The sequence below is a fragment of the Phlebotomus papatasi genome, chromosome 2 (genome assembly GCF_024763615.1).
Source record: "Phlebotomus papatasi isolate M1 chromosome 2, Ppap_2.1, whole genome shotgun sequence".
Lineage (NCBI taxonomy): Eukaryota > Metazoa > Arthropoda > Insecta > Diptera > Psychodidae > Phlebotomus > Phlebotomus papatasi.
The window spans coordinates 29,621,973-29,647,190 of NC_077223.1; the positions used below are offsets into that span (position 1 = coordinate 29,621,973).

General features: G+C 36.3%; 2 protein-coding genes across 2 annotated transcripts; one reads left to right on the forward strand and one right to left on the reverse strand.

The window, feature by feature from the left end:
- Positions 1–211: 211 nt before the first annotated feature.
- On the forward strand, positions 212–2,470 carry LOC129803413 (eukaryotic translation initiation factor 2-alpha kinase 1-like). The gene is made up of 2 exons (XM_055849937.1): positions 212–434; positions 497–2,470. Exons 1-2 carry the CDS (start codon positions 359–361, stop codon positions 2,281–2,283), a joined length of 1,863 nt encoding a protein of 620 aa, XP_055705912.1. The 5' UTR covers positions 212–358; the 3' UTR covers positions 2,284–2,470.
- A 3,366-nt stretch (positions 2,471–5,836) lies between these two features.
- On the reverse strand, positions 5,837–16,645 carry LOC129803414 (O-acyltransferase like protein-like). Its single transcript, XM_055849938.1, has 5 exons — positions 16,099–16,645; positions 12,043–13,075; positions 7,083–7,310; positions 6,557–7,007; positions 5,837–6,019 (listed from the first exon to the last, which is right to left on the reverse strand). The coding sequence occupies exons 1-5, from the start codon at positions 16,304–16,306 to the stop codon at positions 5,861–5,863; spliced, it is 2,079 nt and encodes a 692-aa protein (XP_055705913.1). The 5' UTR covers positions 16,307–16,645; the 3' UTR covers positions 5,837–5,860.
- Positions 16,646–25,218: the final 8,573 nt, after the last annotated feature.

The window sequence follows — 25,218 nt, forward strand, 5'->3', positions numbered from 1 at the left end:
TTCCTAACCAATTCTCTAGTTCAAAATTTATTTACTGAATAAAATTTAATATTTTACTGGTCAATTTTTTATTAATCCGTTGATGAAATTAATTTTTTTAATAAAAAAAATTTTACTGTTCATTTTTTTTATATAAAATCCATAATTCACATAATTCATGTTTATGATTTTTTTAAGTTTTAAAATTTCGAGAATTTATTTAAATTTTCATGAAATTTTGCAGCCCTAATTTGGGCTCTATAGTATTGTATTGGAGAAGAGTAAAAAAAGAGTCGATCCTGAGAATTTCATGAATTGCAACATAAATTGCAAGAGTGAAGTGGTGATTGATTGAGCAGCAAAAATTAGTCCTGTGGGGATGTACATCGACGAGGAGGATGAGGAAGATATGGCAGAGTGGGAGACCCTGCAGACAGTACAAGATTTCGATTATGGTGAGTTGACATGGAAAATTCTCGAAGGTCCCCTTTGAAATATTTACTGTTTGGCTTTTCAGTGGCTACCAGCAGCTTGAATGATCGTTCTGGAGGTGCCACGACCAGGGAGATTGATGGGAGTGTGATGCAGCTCATGCCATCGAAGCCAACGACTCCGGTGAGTCTTTTGGTGGAGAGTCTCCTGCAGCAACTCTGCAGTCTGCTGGAGGCTGATACTAAGAGATCTCAGATGCTGTACAAATCCATCTGTGAACAGCTGCAGCAGATGAATCTGATTGACGATACATGGGAGATGGGAGAGTTTGAGGCGATGAGGAGTCAGTATCAGAGGGCTCTGTTTCAACTTGTTGCTGTGGCTCGTGGTCAGGATTTGCCGCACTCCCTGCAGTCTGTGTGGCCATTAGCATCTCCGCGGAAATTGGATTGGTCCAGGTATCATAGGGATTTTGAAGAGATTGCTTTTATAGCTGGAGGTGGTTTTGGGAAAGTTTTTCGTGCCCGGAATCGTCTGGATGGGATTGAATATGCCATTAAGAAGGTTCTAATAAAATCCACGAGTGTGGACAAGGTACTGTCGCACTTAAAGGAAGTACGGACCTTTGCGGGGCTCAATCATGTCAATATTGTGCCGTACAAGGCTGCCTGGATGGAACCCTTGATGTCCTGCGAGAGTGACATGCTTTCGAATATGAATCCGGAAGATACAGAAAGTGTCTCTGTGACACAGAATGTGTCCATGGAGGACACAACCAATGATTCTGTGATATTTGCTTCGAGTGTCAGCAACAATAATCCTGTTCCTCCTCCGCTCGTTTGGACAGGATCACAGGCTCACAGGACTTTCCAATCTCAATCCCTGAGGGTTGGCACGAATAGGACCTTTAGCATACAGGAGCATCAGCCACATGTTAAACTGCGCTGGGCTATGCTGTACATTCAGATGTCACTGTGCCAATTGACTCTCCGGGAATGGCTGGATCGAAGGAATAGTTCAAATGATTTCTCAGCATTCTATGCACAATTTCTCACCGAATCCAATCTCCAATCCCGAATTCCCTGTCTCCCCGCCACACCGGCTGGCCCAAATCCCCAGGAAAGCCGGGAATCTGAAGATTTCCTTATCCAGGTGGCTCTGGACATTTTCAGTCAGCTCACCAATGGTCTCAGGTACATCCATGAATGTCAGATTGTTCATCATGACATCAAGCCGAGCAATGTGTTCATCGGTGTGAACAATTGCGAGCGTCTCATTGTCCAATTGGGAGATTTTGGACTGGCATGTCCACTAGAAGACTCCCATATGGGCGGTGCAATGGGAACTCCAATGTACGCAGCTCCAGAGCAACTAGATGGACGCTGTGATGCCAAAAGTGACATTTACAGTCTGGGAATTATCTTCCTAGAGCTCCTAATGCCCTTCAGCACAGACATGGAGCGTGTTCGGGTGATGGAGGACGCCAAACATGGACGTCTGCCACAAAATCTCCCTCCACATCTCGCCAATCTGATCCTACGTCTTCTGGACAAGCCATCCATGCGTCCAACAGCTACTGAACTCTGCCTCATTGCCACGGAGATGCACATAAATCGGGAAGATGGAATTGCCATTGCGGAATTGGAGAGGAGACTGAGTGAGAAGGACGAAGAGATTCTCAATCTCAAGAGCCAGGTGGAGCACGCTGAGAGGTTCAAAGACATGCAGCTGCAGAGTAAAGAGCTGGAGATTCGGCAGTTGCACATGCAGTACGAGCAGGAGAAGAAGACAAGAGAGGAGGAGATTCGGGTGCTGAGGGAGCAACTGAGTTCAGTGACAATAAAGCAGGATACTGACGAGGATAACATCTGAGCAAAAGCTTCACGCAAAAAAAAGAAGCTTCAGAGCCTACTTTGTCCAGAAAATGCGCCGCAACTCCTTAAAATTGTACCTAATAATTCTTTGATTTTCCAACTTAATTTTGTGACATGATTTATCTTTAAAGAGTATTTTTAGTGAGGTCAATAAATTTTATCGAAATTGTCTCTCACAAAAAAAATCTGACTTTTTTTGGGATAGGTGCGAGTCTAGAACTTTCTGCATAATAATTGTACTTCACAGATATAATGGATATAAATTCATAAAGAGGCTGCAACAGATTGGTAAGTATAGTGGGACCTCGATAGAGTCAACTAATTATTTCCAGGCCTGTTGACTCTATTGTAGTCGGAAAAAAATCAATTAAAATGTGAAATTTTGATAGAAAGGGATATTACTTTATGTTTGTACTAAATCATTGATAAATTCAACACGATAGTCGAATATTTTATTTAATTCACCTATAAATTCTACATACACCATTTGGTCCAAAAAAGTCGTATGTATGTAAAAATTCGTTGATTAAGGACTAATCGGACTGATTTTACGGAATGCTTTTATTATTAGTAAACCTTAAGTATAAACTACTCTTCATGTGGTAATATTGAGGTCCACCCATGATGTTAAGATAAAGAAATGATGTCTTAAAGATTTCTTTTTTTTTCTTTTCTAAGAGCTCTGGTAGATAACTTAATTAATAATAATTGAAAGTTCTAATTCAATTAACGTTATTAACTAAAATTTCTTTTAAGCTTTTTTAGTGTATAAAAGAAGAGATTGATAGTTCTTTTCGTTATGCCATAATTATGGCTCTAAGCTTCACAAAAACAGCAATAAAACCAATATTTATTTATTTATTATTTATTTTATTTATTTATTGTGCTTACACTCGAGTCCTTTTCAAGTAATTATATGCTTTGCGTTTATGCGGCCACCGCCGTCTTAGCGTTGATGACCAACCTCCAGAGTGAAAACGGTGGAAAACTCCTTCACAGGTTGTATAATGCCAATCATTCACAGGATACATAGTTATAAATTTTTATATATATGACATAACAACAATCCCTAAACACCGTTATGCAAAATTTAAATACAGGACCTCGAGGGATAAGTAGCGACTTCAAATTTAAGTAATTTTGTGTTGTCGCTACACCGAGAAAAATTTGGATGGTATTATACTGAGTTCAGTAAGATTAAATTGTAAGATTAAGATTAAAATTAAATTTAGAAAAATTAAAATTTTGAAAATTAAAATTTAGAAAAACAGGAAAAAAAGTAGTAAAAAAAAAGTAAATATAAAATATAAAATACAAAATAATATTTCTCATTCTTTCATGTTCTGTAATCTAATATGGGAGCTAAATGATTAGAGATATTGGTATGGAGTTTCAGATGATGCCTTAAAGAGTATTTTTAGTGAGGTCAATAAATTTTATCGAAATTGTCTCTCACAAAAAAATCTGACTTTTTTGAGATAGGTGCTGAGTCTAGAACTTTCTGTAGAATTGAATTTCACAGATATTAATGGATATAAATTCATAAAAAGGATGCAACAAATTAGTAAGTTATTTTGGTAGAAATAAAAAGTGGTGATAATGGGGTCCGGCTGGTCCGGCACATATTTTAGATCAGGAAAATTTTATGAAATCAAAATTCACATTCATTTCTTTCTCACATATTTTGCATATTCTTTCTTTTGTGCTTCAAATTCGATTGAGCTAAATTGAATTTGTTGTGATGTTTAAAATAAGAAGAAGAGTGCGAAAGAATGAGATAGACATATAAAATAGGTTTGAGATAGAACGGTATGCGAATTTTGACTTCAGAAAATTTTCCTGATTTAAAAAATGTGTGTCAGAGCTATAAAAAATGAAAATTGGTAAGTGATGAGGTCAATCAAATTCATATAGGCCTCGTCCTCTGAAATTCAATATCTAATTAAAAAGGAACAGATAATCTAACCGCCTTATATAGGTGAGATTCTTAACATGAGCTAACTCGGAATGCATGCAAATTCGATTTAGAGCTGAAGTTGGGGGACGCCATTCAGTTCTCTTGAATCAAATTCGTGAAATTATACAAATTTTGTATTTAAACCAAAATATCAAGGATTTGGATGGACTGACAGAAAAGTGATATATGGGTGAAATGTAGACCAGAGGGCCAATTTTTGAAATTCTCACTCGCACCCGCGAGCTCTTTAGTGGCCGAGAGAAATTGACTCGCACACCCCGGAAATTCTTAAGTACGTGCAACGAGTACTTTATGTTATAAAGAAGTCATTACAGAAGGATTTAAATCTATGCGGTGTGCGAGTGGATTTCTCTCGGCCACTAAAGAGCTCGCGGGTGCGAGTGAGAGTTTCAAAAATTGGGCCTCAGAATGTTCTCTATAATTTTGCCATAGAACTTTGAATGAATAGAACTTTTGAACCTCCATTTGAAAGTGCTCATCGAGACGAAACCAAAAAGCCAAAATTTAGGTCGATATGTTAATTAGAACCGGAGATAGAGGCCGGTCAATATTCGAACTTTGACCCCTTATAGCTCGGGTCAGGGGTTATGGATCGACTTAAGTATTTTTTTGTTTGATAGGTATAATCAGCGGCTACATACTAAAATTTCCGCCCAATTGCATAAAGGAATTTTGAATTATGTAAATTAGAAAATTGAAAAATCTTCTTTTTAAAAATAGCGCCCCTAGCGGTGGTTTTTTGAACTTTCGATGTTAGAAGAGGAAGTAGAATTTCACGAGAGTTTTCCAAAACGCCCTCACTTTTTAAATTCTGACAATTAGAACCGGTGTTATGGCCATTTTAAGAAATTTTTTTGGACCCTTATAGCTCGGGTCAGGGGGGTCGGGGCACTTAAGTTTGGTATTGATGGAAAGCCCTAAGGCCCAGCTATAACATACTAAAATTTGAGCTCGATCGATGCCATAAGGGCGGAGCTATTGAAAAAAAATGGGGGTATCCAAAATGGCGGAAGGAGGGGTGGAGGGTGGGGGGTCAATGCACCAAGTTGCAATTTTTACTCGATATATAACCTTTGCCGAAAATTGCAAGACGATTTCTCTTTTAGTTTAGGAGCTATTAAGCTCCAAAGAGCAGCCGGCCGGCCGGCCGGCCGGGAACGTAACTTAGAACTTAGCCCCCCATATATTCGTGATCAGGAGGTGCTGAAACACATTTTGGCAAAGTTTGGGGCCGATCGGACGACATGAAATTTTGTTAGGATTATAGTAGGTGAGATTATTAAGAATCTCATTTAATATTAATTCATACCTACCTCTTAATGATTTTATTAACAGCTTGACTAAGCCACGTAAGTCTTCCCCTATAGTGACTGTTAGTAACAAGAGTAATGCCCAGCGCACAATAACTTTTGTTTATAAACATGTTTTCAAAATTTCCTGTTAGATAGAGTGAGATGACTAGATCTAGATCTCACTCACTCTCATTGCAATGTCAAAAACATGTTTACTAAACAAAAATTATTGTGCGTTGGGCATAAAAATTATGATGAAATTATGATATGATAAAAAAGCATTTACTAATTCTCTTCTCTTTATTTTATGATTGAACTTCGTTCTTATCATTTGATTTTCGTTTGTTTCGTATTGGTTTCATTATAAATTCTTCAGATAACTTCTGGAAAGGCACTTCAATTAGTGTTGTGCAAAATATTGAGAAAATATATGTAGCCGTCAGAATTCCTAAGTAGCTGATAATCTGAAAAAAAAACAGAAAAAATAATATTTTTAAAGTTTATAGGAAGAAATTTTGAATTGTTTTTTAACCATTTGTAGAACCGTATTCATTCTTTGCAAGCGATTATTATAATTATAAATTGCATCAAGAGTTCCGTTAATTTACTTATTTGTTTATTCGTATCGAATTATGGTGTTATTCTGATGGAAGAGGAAAAGGAACTTTTTTTCAGTACTCTACTGTTCTCAAATGCTTCTGTATAATCAACTTTTCTTATTGTATTGGTTCCCGTCACGACTGTTTGGTGGTTTTAGAACACGACGAAGACTGCGGAAAATAGTCGAGACAGGAACCAACCAAGTGGCTAAAAAAACATGCTCATCAATCAATTCAAATTCAAATCATTTGTGAGCCAGGTCTTTTTAGGTCATTTTTGGGTCTTCTAATTGAAGAGTTCGAGTTAGCGCACTGCACAAAGCTAAGATGCTTTGTTATCTCTTTTTCAGAAATTGTTTTTGTTTATGTATAGTTTAGTAAATCAGAAGCTTGTAAACTTACAATCATGGGATAGGAGAGTTCTGATGGTGGAAGTCGTCCTCCGTATGCGAATCTGGCCAGGACACTGTGAAACATGTACATTGTATAGGAAAGCTTATTGATGCGCGTACAGAATTTTGTAGAGGCCCATCGACCAAAGGGTAGTATGTATCCCCAATGGGCTAAGCATAGGTAAGAGCCCATAAAGATTACAAGGAGAAAGCGACCGAATGACCAGAGAAAGGCCACGTAAATCACACTTCTAGATGCAGCATCGCTAATAACTTGGCTAATTAAAAAGATTAAAGAACTTCCAACGTAAAGTCTAACAGATCGACTCCCGAAGGCTGGTAATTTGGTTTCTTGCGCTACCACGATAATCATAGCTACAAAAATGCCAACACCGTAGGGGAAGATGCGATACCAGAGTGGTGTGTAAACTGTGTCGATAGCTTCAAACACCCCCAGGACACTGAAAAAGAGGATATGAAAAGAGCATAAGCAATGGGACTTCATTTTTGGAATAAATAGAACATTTATATCTCACGAGAGTTGGTATTTGTGGTGGATGCATAGGAGAAATGTCAACAGCAATCCACCAGTTGTGACGAAAGCCAGCAAAATACGACCGCATCGTGGATATTTGGTCTGGATGAAGAGAATTGCTATGAAAATTCCATACAGTTGCATATCACAAGCCACATGCCAGCTCCAGCGATTGCACATATCTTGGATGGGGTAGAAATTTTGCACAAAAAGCATATTGCGATACCAACTGAAAGAGTTTTGAATATAAGAGGAAATATACATATTTAGATTAAGTTTTATATTTTTAAGGTAATTTGAATTTTGGGGAAAGCTCAAATAAGCGTAAATATTAGATGAGAGTAAAGTTATTCCAGTATTTTCCATCGAGCTTAAAAATGTCTGAGCATCTGAAGTTTTCTTTTTGAACCTTTATGACCTTTACACACCAGAGAAATTTATGTCAAATTTGAAGTGAATTGACATAAATTTCTCTAGTGTGTAGACGCCATTAGAAGAATTTTATTTAATCGTACACTGAGAGAAATCCGAAAAAGTAAAAATAACATTCCGGAAATGTTAATTTTACCCTGCATTATTGATCTGAAATTGGTATAAATATTACCCTTTTTAGGTGTATTAGGGGTTAAAGTTACCCTTTTTCATGTTAATTTTACCCTTAAAAAGATGTAAAATTAACATTAAAAATTGCTGATATATTTTTACACATAAAAAGTGTTAAAATTATGAGGAAAAAAAGTTAATCGCACCCCCGTTTTTTTTCAGTGTATGTCAATCCTATTTTGTTAATTTTCACGCTAAAATTCGGAAGCAGGATAATGTAAGTCAGTGAGCATCGAATATCTTATTACAAGGCGCTCGATGAAGTTCTTTTAGGAAAGTTTTTATTTATTTACCACATTAAAAAATAAATTTTGGTAATGACATGGCCAGGGAAATCTTAGAATTTTCTTTTATTGAGATTATAGGGGAATGTAGGCATGGTTTGCACAGAGTGAACCTTCAAACAATGCGAATTTTCTCTTTGTTTGCAAAGAGCTGACTTACCATTTCTTATCTCGTTTCATGAGCTTCATAATGATCCATCTTATGGCTAAGAAATGATGAACTAGCTTTTTGCAAACAAAGAGAAAATTTGCGTTATTTGAAGGTTCACATTGTGCGAACCATGCCAACATTCCCCTATTTTCATTTGTTATTTTTTAATAATTCAATCGAACAATATAATTAGGTGGACAGGAACACTGTTGTATAGGTTGAATAGCTTTCGATTTAAAATAAATATCAATACAAACATGAAAATTATTATATCTCAAAACATAATGATATTAAAATATATTCGAAACTCACTTCGTTAAAAAAAACACAAATAATCAAAGCAATAGAAATATCAAAATAATAGATTAAATTTAATTTTTACACGAAATTAATGTTGCAAAAATAATAAAATATTTTTGATATACTAAAATGGCTTTAAAAATAATATAGTAAGTGTGCCAAATTTCGGCCAGCTGTGTATTTTGGCCACTTTGAGTGTAATTTCGACCAAGCAATTAAATGAATTACAATTATGGATTTAATCTTCGATAGTCAATTAATTTACTTTAGGTATAGGTTAAATTTTGGGTTTAATTTGAATTTAAATTGTATTGTAGAAACTCAAAGTGGAAAGATTCTTACAAAAAATGTGTCAGATCGCTTGTGTTTCTAGCAGTCTTGTGATTTGTGGTGAAGTGCAGAAGGTTTTTTTTCGATGTTTTTCATGAAAATTGATTAGTTTTCATTAAAGATTCTTTCTGTTTAAATTTCGGTTAAAATTTCCCAAATGGATCCTGTATTTCGCGTAAAAAAGTATACTTTGTGAGCGTCTCTCCGGTGATGTAATGTTGCCTATTCCGGCAACATGTTTTGCTTTCCTAAATTTCTTATTCATTTTTTTCAATTTCTGGTTTCTACAATGCCTATAGAAAAAAAACATCGCCTCTATGATAAAGATGATGTGGAATAGGAGTTGGAAGAGTTCAGGAAGGGCAAAGTGCTACAGGAATCTTTGCGTAAATTTAGGATGGCAAGGTAAACTCTTCAAGTCTTCAGGACAAATTACATGAAAGATCTTAACCCTTTAAGGACGATTGGAACACCGGTGTCCCATAAAGAAAATAATTTTTCCTGACTACCTAAAGTTATTTTTTTCTTATGTTTGTACATAATTGTAAAGTAGAAGGTTGAAGGAATCTAGAATATTTTTTGCAAGTCTCTAGCTATTTGATATTTAATAAATATTTAAGTTCAAAAATTGCGAATTTTTAAATTCCCAAATTCATAACTGATTTTATTTTTTTCTTATACTTCCAATTTTTTTTTAAGCTAAACCCTTTTGGCAATAAAAACTACAATACTTATACGTAATATTTTTCATTAAAGCGAAAAATATTATTCATTGGTATTTTCAGAAAAATTACTTAAATTTTTGGGCTATTTTTGTCCCTATCGTTCATAGAAGCACAAAGTATACCGAATCAGACTCTGTTAGACTTTCCAAGGTAAGATGTAAGACTTATCATTGGTTATGTTTCACAGTTTCATTTTTATTGTTGATTTTCAGTCCGTAAAAAGTGTCTCGTCGTTAAAGGGTTAAGGCTTGTGGCTCATATATACGTAATAAAGTAAATATTTTTAAACTTGTTCTGTATGGCGTTTTGAAATTGTCTATTCGTTGCTTCACAAAAGGTGGTCAAAAACAAGGTGTCCGGTATTACACTCAATGTGGCCGGAATACTGCCCAAAGCAATGTCTATACTTTTATTAATTTTTCAATATTTTAGGAGCCGATTTAAAGAAAAAAAGATGTTAAACTAGTTTTCAAGGTTCTATACAACCCTCCCAAAAAGGAAGTAACAAGAAATATCAATATGTATTAAAAATATTGCATTTCAAACTTAAGACTTCGATGCTTATTTGCAACTATACCGAAATTTCGCATACTTACCCTAAATTGGGTTTAGGGTAAGTGTGCCAAATTTTGGCATAGTTGCATGCAAGCGTCAAAGTCTTAAGTTTGAAATGTAATATTTTAAATACAAATTGAGTTTTTTATTCTTTCTTCTGAAAGAGTGTTGCTTGGAACCTTGTAAAGAGTTTACCGTCTTTGTTTACTCTAAAATTATTCTTAATACATTTTAAAATGAATAAAAATATAGACATAGCTTTGGTGCCCTATTTCGGTCACCTTCATTCTCATAGTTCCTTGCTCTTCGGGAATTCGTTCAATATCTTTTTCACGTCATCTCGTTTGTCGAAGCTAATTTTTTTGTTATTCTTTTGCATTGTATAATCTCTAGAGTACGTAAAATCTAAAAGTTCATGGAAATTATTTCTAATCTGTAATTCGAGGAACAAAAAAGGTGGCCGAAATTGCAAGCTGGCCGGAATTTGGCACACTTACCCTATATACGAAAAAAAATCTTGATTGTTTTTTTTTAATAGTTCTTTAAGATCAAAATTTAAACAGCTTTAGTCTTCTAATGAATGTGTTTCTTAACCCTTTAAGAACGACTCAAAAACAAATTTTTTCCTACGGTTATCTTTAATTTATGTTTTTTCTTTAAAAAGTATGAAAAATTATTTTTTCGGGCTCCGGATTTTTGACCATATCGTTCTTAAAGGGTTAACTAAATTAGGCAAATATAATTTAATTTATAAGATTTTTGAGTTCTGAATAAGTCTGGATTGATGATAGTAAACTGATATAATTTTTTATCAATAAATAATTCTTGATTAAATATGGAGTCGAAAGAACACTTAGGGGCACATAAAGAAATAGTATCGTGACCAATTGGTACCCTATTTTGTACCATTTAGGATATGCAATTGCAACATCTATCTTGATAGAAAAGGGAAGATTGTTGAAAAAAAAAAGATTATAAATTACTTGTATTTTATCAGATAAAATAAATTAATTTCTTAGGGCAAAATATGTTAGATAGTTTAGTGTGAAAAAGTTCACTAAAATTACATAATATTTATTATGGCTCTAGTTCGCCTTTTCTGCATTATTTAAACCACCAAAGAGGTTTTTTGCCATTCTGAGAATCGACAGTCAATCGATTTACAGATAATCTCTTCAATACATTTTTCTTTTATGTGAAAAATCATTAAAATATTCTATTAAAAATGTATAGTTTTGTTTAGAGACTATACTTAGCTACTAGTCATTACTAAAAGCATTTTAGAATTGCATTGTGGTTAATATTTGCCTCAGAGTATTATTGAGAAATTCCACAATATCATCTTTTAGAAAATGTAAGGAATAGTACATATTCTTTTAAAGAATATAGGGGAAACTGGGGCACCACCAAACACGGGGTACCACCAAACACTAATTTTTATTTCTAAACTACTTGGACTATCTCGACCATTCCTTCAGTGGACAAGCATCCCTATAGTGCCTATAAATTCCTATAGGTCTCATACTCTGAAGTCGAATATCCGATTAAAAAATCGCAGTGTTTGGTAGTACCCCGTGTTTGGTGGTGCCCCAGTTTCTCCTATAGTTTCTTCAAGGAATACTTCTTTCAGATAATTTTTAAAGAGGTAAATTTCATTTAAAACTTTTAAAACAAAATAAGCAAAATGTGTCACCGGTTCCACCACATTTTGCATCAGGTTCTCCTGTTAGAAGGAAAATTCTTCTGTAAGCACATTTTACCGGCATAACATCTCAATTAGTCCAATTATCATCGTGTCATGGAGTATTTTGATAAAATTGATTGAGCATAACTGATTTAATACTATCATGCTCTTCGTCAACCAATAAAATGAGTATAAGCAATAAGTATAGGAGTATAATCTATCGTAATTTGCTATCAATTAATTCAACGAGTTTCCCTCTTCATTTTCAACCACAAAATACATATTTCATCATTTTAATTATAAAAGAAAATGAAAATTAATCAACTTACTATTCGCACTCAATGCCTGGGCAGAATCCCATGGGTAGTGCATTTTCCGAGTCGAGATAGAGGAATACCATCCTCGAGAGAATTGAGGAAATGAGAATGACTGGTGCAAGGCGCAAATAACGATGCACCATAAAGCGTAAGTAGAGTTTTGCATTATTTGCAAATGAATTGACTTGTATTTGCTGATGCAGTGTACCATGACGCAGGAAATTGTATGCCATGAGGAGACCGGAAATCATGAAGAAAATATCCACGGCGAGCACAGAACGAAACAGAAGAAAATATCCGAGATTTTCAAATTTTGCACTAGCCAAGGGAATTTTCGTGGTGATGATATTGAAGTACATCACGTGCATCCCAATGATCCAGAGGCAGGAACTTGTTTTGAGTCCTGCCACCGAATTTAAGCCTTGCGGATGGACATCCGTTGACATCGTGATTGTGAAATTTGTGGGAAAGTGGAAGCAGGAAACAAATCTATGGAAAGCACTCATTTGCATACTAGCCTTTAGCTTTTTCTCCACCTGACTTTCCGGTTCTGTGAAGAATTCCTTGTTTTGACTCGATAGAAATGTGATGAATGCCAGTGCAAGGAAAATCCACACAGCTGCTCTATAGCTTGTATTTTCCCACAAATCACCAGCAGAACCGTTAAAATCCTTGACTCTGTTGAAGGTGACCGAGATATCGAAGAAATTACTTGCATTTCCCGTGCTGTAGAATTTCTGCACTAGATTGTGTGTCTCTTGAAGTGTGCATGATTTTGGTAAGCAAATCCCAAGCTGGAAGTCTGAAGTGTCTCTAAAGAGGACATTCATCTGTCTCTGTTGACTTGCATTAACATTGCCCGTGAGAACACGATAATCCACTTCAATTGGTGAGATAACTTTTAAGAGTTCTCTGAGTCTTGGCGTCTTCTCACTAACAATAACACGTGGGGGCGAATTTGAAGCGTGACACGCTTCCTTGGAACCCAACCATAGATTTTCACCCCAAAGGAAAGGATTCTGCCGATTTCCAGATGCATCCAAGACTATCATACAGAAAATTCACAATTAAATTCAAGATCATTCAAACAAAAACAGTGATAAGGCCAGATAAACTTATGGTAGCTGAGATTCTTTACAGGTGATCTCGGAATGCGTGCAAGTCGGAGTGCTTGTAACTCGGAATGCGTGAAAATTTGATTTTGAGTTAAATTTTGAGGGTAAAGAATCGCGTCGAGCAAAATGATCTCGGCGTTCGAAATGTGTAAAATTGGGTAGCGGGAAGTGGGGCACAACCCCTAGCAAGTTGCATGAAATTTGAAGTCACTTTCTCATACTTCGATTTAAATTTATATGGGATTTTTTTGCACTCGCTACAGTTATGCTAAATATTTAAAAAGTGAGAAGTTTTTCCGTATTATAAGATACCTTTCCGTATGGAGTGATAAATATACTAAATTTTTGTTTAAATAATTTTTTTGCTTGGAGCACTGTGAGCTGAGTCCGAGATCAATTTAGGAATTGGCTTCAAATAGCTCCATATAAAAAGGCCAACTTTCCAGGCGCTTGGTGGGGCACCTTTGAAAGTGGGATACCTTTGAAATTGGGATTTTTCACCTATTTTGAAATACAATTGAGCCTTATCGTGACATAATTTAACTGCACAAACAGATTAAGAATCTAAATTTAAAAAAATATATCCCGATTAGTTTTAATTTTATTTAAAAATAGGTGAAAAATCCCAATTTCAAAGGTGTCCCATTTTCTAAGGTGCCCCACTTCCCCCTAGATGCGATTCTTTACCCCCAGAATTCAACTCACAATCGAATTTTCACGCTTTCCGAGTTGCAAGCACCCCGAGTTGCACGTATTTCGAGGTCACCTGTAAAGAATCTCAGCTACAATAAGCTTATTTTGGCTAAAGATAAAAAAAAGTTCACTGAAATCGGTGAATAAACATGAGTGATAGCGTCCGGTTCTTTTGGGCAAAGTAAATGTTGGGGTGTAGTGGGTTGGAGTAGAGACAGTTGGGACCCACCATTGGAAAGGTCTCGATCTCAAATACAATATACTAAAATTTCATCGAAATCTCTTCATAAACACTGAAAATGCAATTCGATTAAGACCTTTCTGATTATTTAGGTTCTCTAATCCGGATTGGCGTAATCCGGACGAGTTCTCGACGGTTACATTTCAAATCATTTTGAGGTTATGTATGCATTTTCAGCAATGAAAATGAATTATCCTATGCTGGTTTTGTTTAATAAATGAAGTACAATGGCATAAAATTCCCTAATTACGTTTTTTCAATCTTCTTCAAAACTTATATTCTAATTCTGCAAAAAATTTTGTATTTTATTTTTGAGGCGTTGAACAAATTCAAAAAAATCCATTCGGATAACGAATCGGTCATCTGTTATCCACCCGGAAAATTCTGCAGAATTCTGCAGAAATTCGTCAGATTTGAAAATGTAACTGCCGAAGATTCTGCAGAATTGTGTTCTAAAGGTGGATCCGATCGTTGTATGAAAATTCTGCAGAATTTCTACAGAAAATTTTATGAATTTTCGGCATTTTCCTCAAGATGTCGTTCTGTCAAAATGGACTTGGAATATTTTCTCTGAAATTATTTATCAACTTGGTAGAATTTATAATCACGATTTTCATGATATATTTTATGTATTTAAATATTGCGAGGGTATGTTGTCTATAGAGAAGGATTAAATAACAGTATTAAACATACTCTCGACCGAAAATTCTACATTTTTTGACAAATTGAACAAAGAATTTTTTTTGAGAACAAAAAAATTTACGATGTGATTTTCAGCTGAGGCCTTTAAAATTATTTAATATTTATGAAAAAATTATTCCTTTCATTTAATTAAGTATATTTTCGCTAATTTTTCCAATAAAATGTATAAATTTGAAATAGTCGTCTCTGAAGCAGCCATTAGGTAACGGATGTGAGACTTCGCTTATACTTGAGACAAATTTTGATAGCTTTGGTTAATTGCCGTTACGATCGCTAGTGCGGTTTTTGAATGATGGCCGTTAAAAAAAGGAAGAAAAAGAAAAATTGCGGAATTGCAGATCAAAGTTTTGCTGGGTGTTTTGTTTCCCATTCACCCGAATAATGCCCAACGCACAATAACTTTTGGTTAGTAAACATGTTTTTGACATTTTAATGAGAGTGAGTGAGATCTAGATCTAGTCATCTCGCTCTCTCTTATAGCAAATTTTGAAAACATGTTTACAAACAAAAGTTATTGTGCGCTGGGCATAACAAAGTGAGCACTGTAGCTCAGATCAGGGAACATCCAGGGAGGAGTGCAGCCCACCGTTGGAAAGGTTTCGACATACTAAAATAGCTACAACGTACTAGAATTTAAAGAAAAAGCACCGTCTAGTCAAAATATTCGAAATCGAAATTTGGAAAATCGATTTTTCCATTAATCGGACCTTCGAATAATTAGATGAAAATTGGATATTAGAAAAGTTGTAGCATTTCACGAGAACTTTTCAAAATTCCAAAAGTTTTGAAATTTTGATACTTAGAACCGAAGATATGACCATTTAAAAATTAAATTTTTGATCCCTTATAGCTCGGATCGGGGGATTTTCTTTTTAATCGAAATCGAAAGCCCTTGAGCCTAGCTATAACATACTAAAATTTGAGATCGATCGACGCCATATGGGGCTGAGGTATTGAGAATAAAATTGGTGGTATTTCAAAATGACGGAACGGGGAGGTGGGATGGGTAAGACATCATCAACTTGGATGGACGGGACGGGATGACCACAAAAATCGTTTTTTAGCGCATATGGTATTCGTGATCTGTGGAGTGCCAAAACGTGTAAATCCAAAATTTGGGCCCGATCTGACGAGGTAGGATTTCACCTCGGACCACAAAAACTGAGATTGTAAAGAATCTCAGCCAAAACCATTTACTACAATAAATATTTATAACTTAAAGGTGAACGTGAATTATTAGTTAATTCGAGATATTGCACTATATTTAAATAAAACATTTAAATCTGCTTTACTCCACAAACCTTAGAAATATATTACCTTGTAGTGCCCATGGTTTTCTTTCAGATATTCCTCTAAGAATTTCACTTATATCCTTAAGGCATTCACCACTTGTATCACTCTCACTAGCTCCTAACATAACACCGATGGCAATAGGAACATTTTCTTGCAAAGATTTTACATCTGTACTCTGAGAAATGTGCAGAATAACGCAAAATACAATTAAAATTTGACTACAACGAATCATTTTACAAAAAAGCTTTTTGCCGCGAGACGCGTGGAAATGTTCTGATAGAACTTCTCGTTTCTGATCGATGTTGATCTTGTTGTAGTTCTATGCGAAAAATAATCTTCTAAAGCGACACAGTTCAATGTTAACATATTTTCTCTCTCTTTGGTTAAGAGGAAAATACAAAAATGTATTATACAGTATCACATTCTCGTTAGTCAAGGTAGATTTCTCATCGATTAAAAACAAGTTAATTAATCCGCACTGTGACAATTCCTTGAGGTTTTGCAATTTGAAGAAGATTCTCTTTCAATTTCAATGCAGCTGAATACTCTCTCAAATGACTTTCACCCAACTGCTCTATATTGATTTATTATGATTTTACATAATTTACTTCACGATTGTGGATAATTGTTGACCGTTGGTTGAAGTTGTCGTTTATAGTTGACCTTTAATACGCGGGAATTATTAGTCAATCACAGTGGTACACATTTGCAGTTCCGATTTAATTTATATTGAATTATTTAGATTCACTAAGACACATTAAGTGCGATATTGTTTAATTCCAGAAGGGGTTCTTAATTTTTTTTTTACTTACCTGGCAATCTTGAAAAAAAGTTGATAAGTAGAATGTGCTTTTAATGTTCCTATTTTATCAAAAAATTCAAGTTAATAGAGATTCCCATTATATTTGAACATCTACGACTTATTCTCATTCAAATGCCTCAACTAATTTGGAAAATATGCAAGAAAAACATGAAAAAGTGGCACAAAGTTGTATGATTTGACGGTACTGTAGGAGGTGTGTTCAAAAAGTAAGTTGTTCCCTTCAATTCAAAGTAATCTCTGTCAGTACACTTGTAAGGAAAATTACTCTAAAGGAAGAGTTTTTTTCCTTACAAGTGTACTGACAGAGATTACAGTAGAGTCTCGTTATAGTCCATATTTGGTTTCAGATTTGACACTTGGGTCGCACTATAGTCCATGTAATTTTTTAAAATTATCAACGACTTTTAGTATTGAAATTACTCGACGGCTTCCACTTTCTTTGCAATTGTGGTACTTGACCTTGCTCTCTTCATTGTGGATCACAATTATCACAACTACTTAATAAAGTTTGCCAAAAATATTAAAATAATTATGCTTGTTGCGTACAAAAAACATAACCTAACATAAAATCAGTGTTTTGAAATCAACGGTCGATAAATTGTGGACTATAGAGCGATGGCCTATAGCGAGACTCTACTGTACTTTGAAGGGAAAAACTTACTTTTTGAACACAGCTCTTACAGTATCATCCAAAAAGTTTCTTGACAAAGTTATGTTTGAGACAGGTGGAAATACTGTAGATTTTTTTTAATTATCCTTTTTGCAAATGAATTGCCTGTAATCTATAGCTGTTGTTTATGTATTTAAAAAAAACATATTTTATTTCTTATCAAAATTAATTGTTTTCCAAAAGTTGATTATTTTCCATCGGCCAAAAGTTTCTTGACACATTTGAAAAGGCTCCTCAAATGATCTAAGACGTACAACTGACTTCTTTTAAACCAGTCATTTGAGAGGCAATTGGTGTGTTTGACAATTTCTAAAGTTTTCAATGTGCGATATACGAAAGTAAGTGATGACAAATAATAAGGAAATAATGTTTTTCCTGCTTGAACTCCACAGAGAGAGCCGTATATATAATCCCTAGATTTCGAGTTATATATATATATATATATTATTTCAACTCCTTACCCCCCAAGGAGATTACCCAGCGGACGTTTCGTCTTTAGACGAAAATACCGTTGAATCATTCCTTAGCGGTTTTTCAAGGTCAAGGATTAAAAAGACTCTAGAGAGCGCATTTATCAAGCGAATGGGGTAATGTTTGGGCTCGTTGGAAAGGTCTTGGAATATCCTATAAAACTGAACTGGTTCTAATCAGTTCTGAACCGGTAATGAACCGATTCATAGCCGATAACTTTTTTTTTATTTTTTAAAATCAGTCCTATTACTTTTAAAACTATTTTGGGGGATTTTTTGAGTGATGAATCGGTTCAAATCGGTTCAAATCGTTTGAAAACCGGTAAATGATGCGAAAATACTTTTGAGGTATAGCATCTAAATCTCGAGTTCGAGCGTTTCTTTTTTTGTTATTTTATAATTTAGGTTAAAATGGCAAATTACAAAAAGTTAAAAGAAGGGAAATCGTTCAGACTCTGCGAAAATGAATATACGTCGTCAATTGTTTAATTTTATGGAAAATCACGGCAGAATATACATAAAATCGTCAACATTTGTGGTGATGAGGCATGAATAGGGGAGACCGGGATACTTTTAGCCAGCAAATTAAACTTTTTTTTTGCGCGTGATTTGTGAAAAAAAGATAAGATTTGTCTAATGCTTTTGTGTTTCATAAGTAGTATTAGGATATTGGCTGTATGAAACAGTGTAGTTCAAAACTCTAAAATTCTTGACTTTTTGTAGATAGGATAATGAAAAAAGTATGACACATTGGCTACACGTGCCCCGGCCCGGGTAAATATAGACACTTTCAGGGTACTAATTGCCACCTGTTTTTCAGACGAAATTTTAAACTAAAGATACCAAATATTATTTCACATGATACACTGTGGCCCACTAATACTAAATATGTCACTAAAACGTAAAGAAAAAGGCTTCAGCCGACTTTTTTATGACAATCTTGTAATTGTGGCAAAATTGGTGCAAACATCCTGAAAAAATCTATTTCACAAGTTGCTCATCTGAATGGCAATATTGCTTGAAATATCAATAGTACTTTTTCCTCTATTATCCATGTAGGGGAAAGCGCGTTGCCATAAATCATTTTTTTTAATGTTTTATAAATGAATTTGGCTCATTATAATATTATACTTTAATAGCTAGTCCAATGCCTCAGAATTTCAGAAAAGAGCTATGAGTGAAATTCATAAGGAACATAGAGAAAAAATTGAATTGTCCGAAGCTTGAGTCGGCCGAAGGTAGCGCGCTTTCCCCTATTTATGAAGAATCATTGATAGTTTTAGCCCGCCACGGAAGAGTAGTTACATCTGCCCCAAGGGCTGTTTTAGAGTTTATCATGTTATATTAAAAAGGAGATAATTATTATCCAAGTGAAAAATATTTCTTAGTAAACTGCAGTAAACCAGAAACAAGGTTAAAATATAACATCTTGACTAGCAACTCAGAAAACTAAATGCTGGGCCAAAAACTGTAACATCAAAATTACAATTTTATTATCATTTGATAAAAATGCTTCTAAATAGTACGATAACAGGATCAGACTTCACAGAAAAAATATGTTGTAAAAATATTCGTAAATGTTTGTGAATTCCTATGGGGGAGTTACGAAATGCTCGTGAATCGAATAACGCACAAGCAAGTTCGTAAAAGTTTGTATTTTTTCACAAACTTTGTTCGTAACATGATCATTTGACGAGCACTTTTTGTACTTTTACAAACATTTGTTCGTAAATGTTCGTAAACACACAAAAAATGTTCGTAAAATTTTGTCATTTGTTCGTAAATGTTCGTAAAATATTCGACAGGAAAACAAACATTTACGAACAAGTGACAAAATTGTACGAACATTTTTTTGTGTGTTTACGAATATTTACGAACAAATGGTTGTAAAAGGACAAAAAATGCTTGTTAAGTGATCATGTTACGAACAATGTTTGTGAAAAAAGTACAAACTTTTACGAACTTTTTTGTGGATTATACGATTTACAATCATTTCGTAAGTCCTCCATAGGATTTCACAAACATTTACGAACAATTTTACAAAATATTTTTTTCTGTTTTATAAATATTTCATGGAATTTAGTCATGTGTTCCCACTTTCATTAAAAAATACTTTCCTCAATGTACATTAAGGAAAATGAGAAAAGTCCACTGTATAATTCTACCCCTAGTTAATTGCACCCCGGTCTCCACTACATCTTGTTGCGAGCGCAACATATTTAAATTTAAAACTGTGGAGTGTGTTGCCCTGCTGAGGCGACGAGGGCGCTAGCGACGAGGAGAGGAGGTAGAAAAATCAGCAGCAGCTGATAAGTAAAAGAGCGCCAATCGGTCTCTTTCACCACTGACCGCCGAGGAGGCAACATCAATCACCTCGCCCATCTCCACCAGCCCAATCCCCAGCAGCAACACCATCATCACCACCAAGCATTGAAGCCACTGAAGCCACCGGGAGCCCCCAAGAACACCAAGCCCAATGCTGAGCTTTCCGGAGTAACCTCTGCCACATCCACCTCTCCCAAATTCCCATCTCAACCTCCGTGGGAGTGTTCTCACCGGAGAACACAGGGGAGTGTGGGACATAGTCCTTGCCCCGAACGTGGGACCTGAAGGAAGGAAGGAACGGAGGGAATAGAAGGGAGGAATGAAAGATTTTTCCCAATATTTTGGCGCCCGACGCAAAAGGAAATCGTGAGTAGATTTTCAAGTTTATCCCATGGTTAATTTGCCGGTTCCCCAGAGTTCATTGACCTCTTATCAGTGCATTTTTGGTGATTTTTGCAACTCATTAGGAGTGAATGCGATTGACCTAACGGTGGGGTAATAAAAAATTTGGCGCGTGGAAGAGAATGTTAATTTGTTACTTGTCGTCGTGTAATTTATTTCGTATAATATTCTTTGTGATTTTCCGTTGGAGATTTTTTTTTCTTTCGTGATTTATATCTCCATTGGGTGTAGTTTTCTGGATTTTTCATCCATTTTCTCTGGAATAGGAGTGTATTAAGATATTTTTCTTTCTTTTTTTTCCCTTTTTGGGAGATTTTTTTTTTTTCTTTTTTCGGCTATTTTTACCCCCTTTTGGGGAGTTCTCTGTTAGAAATGGAGGATTTCAATCCAAAATTTCTCTCAGAAGAACAACTGGATTGGGAATTACAGGCCAGGGGAATTAAATGGCCAGCTTCATTAGAAGAAGCCCGCGATCTTTTAAAGGTTGCTATTGCTGGCGGAAACCCTTTATTTCCCGTTGAAGGCGATGCTAAAAAAATTAGGGATGACACCTTACAAGTTATTAAAAAATTTAGAGAGCAAGTAGGGAATATCGAGGTCCTTTTTTCGAAGCAAGCTGAGATTTTCACAATGTTTCAGCACATCGAAAATAAATTAAAATTCACATCAGACCCTCGAGATCCCAAAAATGCCCTTTATGGTCCTGCTCTTGCTGAACTTGCAAATTTTAGGCAACAGTTCAGGGAACAGTTGAAGAATTATGCTGCCTCGGGAAAAGTGGGGGGTGCTATTCCTCGTCCTGCTTCACCTGTCCAAAAGACTAAACGTCTTAAAAGCCCAAAAAAGTCCCTATTTTCGGACTGTTATGTCCAGGAGAAGAAGAAGGTACCATTTGAGAAGCCCACATCTAAACTTTCTGCCTCCAGCGAGTCCTTTGTCCCAGAATTTCTTAAGCACCCATATCTGAGCCTTTCGCAAGACCGTAGGGATACTTTCGACATCCCAAATATTGGATCCACGGTGTCTCAGCCTCAAGATAGGCCCCAATCCCAATTTGTTACGGTTGAGCAATTTAATGTTCAGAATGCTCAAATAAAAGGTCTTGAGAATATCCTGAAAAGTATTCAGGATTCGATGGAGCAATTGAGACTCTCATGTGCTGGTAGAAGATCTCGATCCTCCAGCAGATCCAGTTCTGTCCATTCTGGGGAATTTAGGGATTCTCAACCCCAAAATTTGTCACGCCACTACCCGTTTCCTACACCAGCTCCACGTAGATTAAAACCCCTGCAGTTAAAGGACTGGGGAATTAGGTTCTCTGGTGACCGCAAGGGGAGAAAGGCCAAAATCTTCTTGCGGGATGTTGAGAGAATGGCCATGATCCAGGGCGTTTCTCTGCAGGAGGTGGTTTGGTCTATAAGACTCTTACTTTCCGATGGGGCTGAAACGTGGTATGATTCCTTTTCGGAATATCTTTTAAGTTGTACGTGGGAGGAGTTCCGCGAGAAATTTCTAAGTGCTTTTTGCAATCTTGAGAGCGATTTCGCTATTAGGAAGAAAATTGAGGATCGAAAGCAGGGGGTGGGGGAGAATGCAGAAGTCTTTCTTGCATCCATGTTAGCTCTCTTCGAGGAGCTGGATGAAGAAATTTCGGAAGTCGAGAAAGTTCGTCTCATCCGTAGAAATCTCCATTACTCTCTGTCTAATGCTCTTCTTCTATATGAAATCCCAACATTAGCGGAGCTATCCCAAAAATTAAAACTTATTGAGAGGAACCGCTCCTACGCTTTTCTCGATCGTCCCAGAAATGTGCGATTTAATGAGATAGGGAGTTTTCAGGAATCATCCACAAATAATTCAGAGTCCCTGGCCAGGACTTCTGATCAAAGGGGGCGAAGTGGGGGGAACAATTCCTCATCCTGGGGCAATTCCAGGCAATCTGGAAGGGGTGGGGGGAGAAATTCCTCTTCACGTGATAATGGGCGGAATGGGGGGCAAAACACCAATTCTTCCTCAATTCAGAGACAGGGTGGGGGGAGTAACTCATCCAATGGTGCTGAGGGTACTTCTCAATCTTCTAATTCCAATCCTAATTCCAATCTCAATTCCAATTCCAACCCCAATTCACAATTCAGAAAAAATTCTTGTATACATTGTAAGAGCAATTCCCATAATGTTAGAAGTTGCCCAACAAGACCCAAATACCTTTGTTTCAAGTGTGGTAAGATCGGCACTATTTATGGACTTTGTCCAGTTTGTAACCCTCAACAGGGGGAACCCAATGCGACCCAGTAGTAGACAGAGAGTCTGAGGTCGCGGAATCTCCAAAAAACCTCTCTATGGATGATTCCAATGACCAAGATCTCATTTCTTTTGTTGATACCATTAATGTAAATTCAAATACAGTGGGAGATTTAATACAATTTGAGTCAGACAATGAGTCCTTAATTTCTGATGATTCTGTCCCTCCCTCAGAGGTAGAATCCTTTATTATATACCCTAACGGGGAAAATCGTCCCTATATTAAAGTTAAAATTTTTGACATTGAGGAGGCTATGGCTTTATTGGACAGTGGAGCGTCTCAGAGTATATTAGGATGTGGTTGCATGAACTTAGTAAAAATTCTAAAATTAGTCCCAAGAACTTCGAATATCGTTGTGCGTGTAGCCGATGGTTCAACTTATTTATCCACCAAAGTAGTCGATTTAATGATAACTTTCAATGGTAGAACAGAATTGATTCCCACCCTATTAGTCCCTGAAATTTCCATACCCTTTACTTTGGGGATGGATTTTTGGCATGCCTTTGGCATACAACCAGTTTTGTTGAATGCACTTTCAACAGTCCCTGATTCCCAGGATAATCAAATTCTGCTCTCCCAGTCAGAACGACTGGAGTTAGAAAAATCCATCAAAAACTTTTTAATCACTACTGAGGACTTTTTCGGTTGCACGGATATTTTAAAGCACACGATAGATACTGGTGACAACCCTCCCGTAAGGAAACCATCTTATCCTGTCCCATATCATCTTCTTCCCGCAGTGGATATTGAAATTCAGAGACTGGTTAGGATGGGGGTACTTCGGGAGGTTTCTTTTTCTCCATGGAACTCACCTCCTAATATTCAAATGAAGAAATCGGGCAAAATTAGAATTTGCATTGATGCTCGAGGTTTAAATAAAGTAACAATAAGAGATGCTTATGCTATTCCAAATCTTGAAAGCATTATTAATCGTATAGAAAGCTCCAAATATCTATCATCCATTGATCTGAGTGACGCATTCTTGCAAATTCCGCTCGATGAAGAATCTCAGATCAAAACTAGTTTCGCTATCCCAGGACGAAAGATGTACTGCTACAGAAGAATGCCTTTTGGCTTAGTAAATAGTCCTATGACGATGGCGAGACTGATGGATATAGTTATTGGATGCGACTTAGAGCCCAATGTCTTTTGTTTTCTGGACGATATCATTGTTCTCACTCAGGATTTTGAATCCCATTTGAAAATTTTAAATGAGGTCGCTGGTCGTTTGAAAAAAGCCAATCTTTCCATCAACCTGGAGAAGTCTAAATTCTGTATGTCAGAGTTAGACTATCTGGGGTACACTTTAAGCACTCAGGGTCTAAGTACAAACGATGGTAAAGTCCAAGCCATCTGCAATATTCCTGTCCCTAAAACACCCAAGGCATTACGTCAGTTTCTCGGTATGGCAGGATGGTTCAGGCGTTTCATCCCAAATTTTGCGAGTATTTCGGCTCCTTTAACCGACCTTTTAAAAGGTAATCCTTTAAGGATTGAATGGTCTCCGGAGGCCGACCGTGGCTTTTCGGAATTGAAGCAGCTCCTTGTATCTGCCCCTATTTTAAAACTTCCCGACTATTCTCAACCCTTCATAGTGCGTGCTGACGCTAGTGATGTTGGGGCGGGGGGAGTCCTTGTTCAGGGAGTAGGTAATGAGGAAGGAGTTATTTGCTATATTTCGCGAAAGTTCACGGCGGCTGAGCAGAAGTACTCTACTACGGAAAAAGAAGCCTTGGCTTGTCTATTTTGTCTTCGAAGGTTTTCGCAGTTCTTGCTTCATACCAAGTTCACTTTGGAGACAGATCATTCTGCACTCCAGTGGATCTTATCCCAGAAGCAAGCCCGTGGTCGTATAGGAAGATGGTTGTTGGAATTTCAGCAATTTGACTTTGACATAGTCCACCGTCCCGGTAAAAGTAACGTGATAGCTGATTTCCTTTCACGGAACGTTAATACCATTTCGACCCGGGAAGATAAATGGTATGCGTCCCTATATGACCAAGTCTCGAAATCCCCGAGCAGCCTTCCGGAGTATAAATTAGAAGACGGCCGGCTTTACAAGTATATCCGCTATAAAACTCCTTTAGGAACTTATAGTTTTAGGTGGAGATGCTGTGTCCCTAAGGGTGAACGTCAGGCCATTTTGCAGAAA